Raw genomic sequence first — 6,000 nt, forward strand, 5'->3', positions numbered from 1 at the left:
CAGCAGGCGGGCTTCAGGTTTAGTTTTATCCTTCTGAGAGCTGACACCCATGACAGCCTCTTTAGAAGTTGGAGTGAAGGCTAAGTGGCTTTACTTTTTTAAGTACTTCATCCACGGTGATTGTTTGAGAGCAGTTTAGTGTTACTGTGATAATTCTTACAATAGCAGAGTTGCTCGCACTCTGAAGTGTTAGGCAGCTATAGATGAGTCCATGTCGGCCTTGGAGATGGAGAGTATGTCAGGTCTCAGCTGTATCACTCTCACATCTGAGAATAAATCCACAAACTCATCAGGGGTATACAGAACTCTGCCGGGGTTGGCTTGGGTTTGCATCTGCCCTGGTATGCTCTGGTTGGCTTTGTATGATTTGTTTATACTGTGTTATCTAGTTCAAGGGTCTGTGAGAAGCTCTCTTTGAGTCATAAGTACTGTAGGATGTTGGGAAATTATGTTGTATGCTGGTCGCTTCCCTGTCCGTCATTCTGTTATGAGTTTTTTCATCATATCAGCTCACGTTTTGACATGGCAATGCTTACTGTTTGACTTCCTGATGGCTGACTCAAAGAGATTTGTTAATTCATTTTTCCAAGGAAGGGGGAATATGTGTGTGTCCCAGCAGTTTATTTGGGTCACATCTACCCTGATAGGTGTCCCCCTTCTCTGGAATCATGACATTTAAGCATTCAAAAGAACTGGATACCACTTAGTACTGCAGGCTGCTAGTGAGTTGAAGGAGGCTTTGAGTCATCTACTGCTCAGCACGGCAGTTCTCAGAATTTAAACAGACCTATCAGTCCACTGCCCAGTGATGTCATATAAAGAGTCTCTTTTTGCAGGCAGAACATGGTGTTACTGACCAGGAACTTGTGCCCAGCATATTAACTGAGAAGGAATATACTAACAGTGTAAATATTGACAGCTCTATTTTGTCCATTACTGACTTCATGTTTCACCATTATCCTCAAAACATGAAGTAAAACTTAAATTGCCCTTTGATGGAGTGTGTGTATTTGTATCTGTCAAGATCTTAGAGGAATCTTTTTCTTAACCTTGATCTTATTTTTTATCAAGGTATTGGTTATAAGGACATGGTTCTTTTTACCCTGGGGTGGCAAAGACTCATCATATGACCCAAACAACACCTAATAAGGTTATTCTTTCTAAGTAGAGAAGAAGAACATATATCTAGGCAATTTTCCTAATGCTTTAAAGTGTAAACTTATGAACTTGACACATAAATGTTCACTTTGTTCCTGTATTCCTCTGAAACCCACATTTCTCCTTTGGATTACTCTGGAATTGAGGCTGCAGGACAGGGGTCTTTTACATCCTCCAGTGTATGCAGCATGGATCTCTTCAGGAAACAGTCCTCCCCTTCACTACCCATCCCTGCCCCCTTCCACATTTAAGGAGACATCGATAATTTGCAAAGCCTCAAATGCCTTTGTTACACCAAAGTGATAACTGTCGAAATGTCACTATTTGTCCTCCCAAGTGCCACCGTTCTGAAACTCAAAACATCCTCATTTGTAAGAGTTAGAAAAAAAAAACAAAAACCCACTGTTTTGTGACCCCCTAATGAAATAGTTGCTGGGAAGGAAAAATCAATGGATGCTGAAAGCTGTAAGTGAAAGAAACTGTGTCCCACAGGGTACTTTCTTGGGGCAAAAAAGAAACATCTTAACCCAGTGATCAAATTTAGCATCATTATTAATGGGACAAATGACTTTAATGTACCATTAAGTACATAGCATCACCTATGAAATATTCTTTCCAAAAATATTTATAACCCAATTCTTACCAAATTTTCAGATCTAACAGGGTTCAGGAAATACAAGGAATAGAGGAAAACAAGGGTGTAAGTACATGAGAGCACAAGACAACTGGGGGTGGGTATTTTCAGGTCAGGTTAGGAAAAAATAGGGGTTAGAAGTGGGGGGATTATTTCGAGACTAAGGAAACTCAATCTAATGCATTGCATGGCCCTTAATTGGATCCTGGTTTGAACAAACTAGGTATAAAAAAACAACTTTAGGGTAATTGAAATTTTAACATGTACTGGATTTTAGATGATATTTGGGAATTATATATTTGTCATATGTAATAACAGTTTTATGATTGTGTAGGAAGCTATCTGTATGCTGAAATATTTAGAGGTAAAGTTTCACGTCTGTAATTTTATTTTAAAATGGTTTGGCAAAAAATATATGTATATATAGGTAAAGAAATACAGAAGGTTAATTGTTGGTGGTGGGCATATGACTGACTATTCACTGTCCTATTATTTTGTATACTGAAATTGCTCATAATGATTTTATCCAAATACCACGTCTCATCCACACACCCATAAAAAATCCTCAATTTGTTCATTAGACCCATTAGATGAATATTCACTTGCCTTATGTTAGTAAATAAACAGAAGGGACAAAACAGTAAGAAACCGGCCCTACTTACCTCTTGTAGATTACTTTAGTTATGGGCTTTCATTCTGACATTTTGACCATAGTGGTAGCAGTTTGACACTGACATTCCACAAAAGCTTGTTCAAACACAATCTGTTACTTTTTAAAATTCTTCTTTACTAATATATTCTTCTCTAGTTTTTTGGCGGTTTTGTTTGTTTGTTTATTTATTTATTTATTTATTTTTGGCTGCACTGGGTCTTCACTGCCGCGCGCAGGCTTTCTCTAGTTGCAGCACGCGGGCTTCTCGTTGCAGTGGCTTCTCTTGTTGCGGAGAACGGGTTCTAGGCGCGCGGGCTTCAGTAGTGTGGCTCGGGGGCTCTAGAGCGCAGGCTCAGTAGTTTTGGTGCACGGGCTTCGTTGCTCCGTGGCATGTGGGATCTTCCTGGACCAGGGCTCGAACCCATGTCCCCTGCAGTGGCAGGTGGATTCTTAACCACTGTGCCACCAGGGAAGTCCCAGTAATATATTCTTAAAAAATACAAAATCCACCCACCCATCCATACACGCATGCAAGCATGCACACACATGTATATGTTTAAAGGAGGAAAGGAGTAATATATCCTAGATCAGATACTTTGGAGAATTCTTTGTTTGGGTATGAAGGGTCAAAACTGTGTGTTTGCTTAATAAGGCATAAATTTTTGGTAACGTGTTAAAAACTCTTCTTTTTTTCCTTCCAATCTGTGGTACTGATAGCTGTCGACTTGCTGGAGAAGATGCTTGTATTGGACTCAGATAAGAGAATTACAGCAGCCCAAGCCCTTGCACATGCCTACTTTGCCCAGTACCATGATCCTGACGATGAACCAGTGGCTGATCCTTACGATCAGTCTTTCGAAAGCAGGGACCTCCTTATAGATGAATGGAAAAGTAAGTCATAGCAGGATGAACATCTAGCTTGAGAACTTAGATTTAAAAATCTTTCCTAGGTGAACCACTATCCAAAAGCTGTGTGGGGGGGTGGTGGAATTTTTTCTGGTTATATCCAACTCGTTAAAACTTGTAATGAGGGTCTCTAATGCAGAATGAGTATGTTCCTCTGATGGAAACTGTCTGTTGTAGATGTCGACACTCTGGACCTTTGAGATGCTTCTGTCTGGTCTGATTTTGTGCACAGCCCCTCACGTCTGCATAGAGCTTTGAGGTTCTCAGAATTTCTGCATTTATACCATCTCTCTGAGCTAAGTAGGGAATAGGGAATTTTTACAATTGATAGAATTGGGGCGAAGAGAGTTTATATCATATCTCTTACCTTAGACATAGTTAGGGATGCAGCCAGAAATGGAACCCAGGTCTCCCATGCCCAATCTCATATTCTCTCCATAAAACACAAATTCAGAACTCGAGTTAAATCCCAAAAGCCAGGATTATCTGTTGCTGTAGCGTGTGGGATTGCTTTGCTACTCTTGAGCATCTTCTCCAGAGCTTTAAAGAGGAGGCACTAGATGGTGAAAGAAACAAGAAAAATGGTTCTTTTATATGTATCCTTGAACTTCTGTGTAATCACATGTTCCATTAGGATATTACACACAAGCAATGAGGCAATTATTTGAAGTAGCCCATCGAACCAGCGGCCTGAACAGGGAGGAAGGACCTTGAGCTTAGAAGTTAGGGTGCTTGCCGGCAAAGTGAATAGTCTAAACTCTCACATCGTACTCTTCCTTCCCAATTTCTAGGCCTGACCTACGATGAAGTCATCAGCTTTGTGCCACCACCCCTTGACCAAGAAGAGATGGAGTCTTGAGTATCTGGTTTCTGTTCCGTTGATCCCACTTCACTGTGAGGGGAAGGCCTTTTCATGGGAACTCTCCAAATATCATTCAAGTGCCTCTTGTTGCAAAGATTTCCTCCATGGTGGAAGGGGTGTGTGTGTGTGTTATGTGTGTCTGACTTTGCGGAGGGTAAGAGATTATGAGCAAACTATCACAGTGACTTTACGTGGAGTGACAGATGCTCTGTGGCAGCCTCTGCTTGCTCTTGTTCGTGAGAGTCAGCTAGGCGGGCAAGAGCTGCCATCTTGTAGGGTTTGTTAAATGCAAAGTGAAAAATATTAAACATCCCAGACCCCAGTCATGCTTTTGCCATTTTGGCCTCTCCTGTGGCCCCACCTTGACGGTGGAGGTTAGACTTGACCACATCCCACAGTGGCATAGAGAGAAGGCTCACACCTTCTGGTTGCTTCACACCTGGAGCTGTCCCTCAGCGATGCATCAGCCAAAAAGGACCAACTGGCTTCTGTGCACTAGTCTGTGATTAACTTGCTCAGTGTGATTCTCAGAACTCAACAGCTGTACCTGAAACTATAAATATGTCTGTGCCTTAAAAGGAGGGAAGAAAGTGTAGTTGGTTAGGAGAGTGCAGCGGATGAAGTTCTGAGCCAGGCAAGTAGTCAGGTTGTTGGACGGCCACTTGTGAACCCGAAGTGACCAGGGAGCCTTCGGAGGCACCATGTGTGAGCGTGCGTATATGTGCTTCTCTCTTTTCCTCCCTCACGCCCACACCCCCACCCAGGTGTTGTTGCCATTTCTCTGCATACCCACCGCCTTCAGTGCAGAGGTTTCTTAAGTACTGGCCCCAGTAGTCAGAAGCTGGTTCTTGCTCTCAGTGTACTTCCTGCGTGCTCTTTATTCCTAGCAGAGTGGTGATGTGTTTTGCACGTCTTGCTATTTGAGCATGCACGGTTGCTTGTCCTGTTCTCTTCGGGAGGCCCTGGTGCCAGGCAAGTTTGCCAGTGAAGACCTTGTGGGTAGTTCAGAATCCACGTCACCTCAGCTGATGCTATGGGCAAGTGATGTCATCCTCTCTTCAGCCCCCAGTGCTATTTTGTGTTGAACACAAGTGATACTCCAGGTGCTTTTGATGTGAAAACTATGAAGAAATGGAACAGATGGATGTATAGCATTTCCATTCTTGCCATCTGGTTTTCAACAGACTATTTTGGGGGAGCCGTCAACCAGGAAAGATCAGGGCTTGTCCCAGGAATATCTCAGACTTTGGAGAACAAGTCATTCTCTTCACTCCCAATAACCAATGCTAAGAAATGCTGAAAATCAAAGTGAAAAATAAAAGCTCATGAGGCCAGAAACTCCTTTTGCTATCTTTGTCTAAATATGTTTTTTTTTTTTTTTTAAAGCAATGAGGTGTCTTTTCCACCCTTCTTTGGAAAAGGGTCTTCTTGGCAGCTTAACATTGACTTCTTGGTCTTGGTTTGTGGAGAAATAAATTTTGTTTCAGAATTTTCTATATTGCAGGAATCCATTGAGAATATGATTCCTTTTGATGGGGAGAAAGGGCAAATTATTTTAATATTTTGTATTTTCAACTTTATAAAGATGAACTATCCTCAGGGGTGGAGAAGAGTTGTTTTCATAATTTTCTGAATTTCAGGCATCTTGTGCTACGTAAGGGCCCATATATTTAAACCTTTTGTGAAAGAAGAAAGTGTAGAGCCACTTCCAGTGTTGGCTGTGTGACAGAATCTTGTATTGGGGCCAAGGTGTTTCCATTTCTCTGTTACAGTGCAGTGATACCTGCA

General features: G+C 41.9%; 1 protein-coding gene across 2 annotated transcripts in view; it reads left to right on the forward strand.

Moving 5' to 3' along the window:
- Window positions 1-4,209, forward strand: part of MAPK14 (mitogen-activated protein kinase 14) — a gene marked incomplete at both ends in the record, with an annotated part of 68,932 nt that extends 64,723 nt beyond the window's left edge. For both annotated transcript variants that reach the window (XM_079712497.1, XM_079712498.1), the window contains 2 exons: window positions 3,162-3,335; window positions 4,142-4,209. In XM_079712497.1, the coding sequence (XP_079568623.1) occupies window positions 3,162-3,335; window positions 4,142-4,209 (242 nt within the window). The remainder of the gene's footprint in view (window positions 1-3,161; window positions 3,336-4,141) is intronic.
- Window positions 4,210-6,000: the final 1,791 nt, after the last annotated feature.

Source organism: Hyperoodon ampullatus (genome assembly GCF_949752795.1).
Source record: "Hyperoodon ampullatus genome assembly, chromosome: 10".
NCBI lineage: Eukaryota > Metazoa > Chordata > Mammalia > Artiodactyla > Ziphiidae > Hyperoodon > Hyperoodon ampullatus.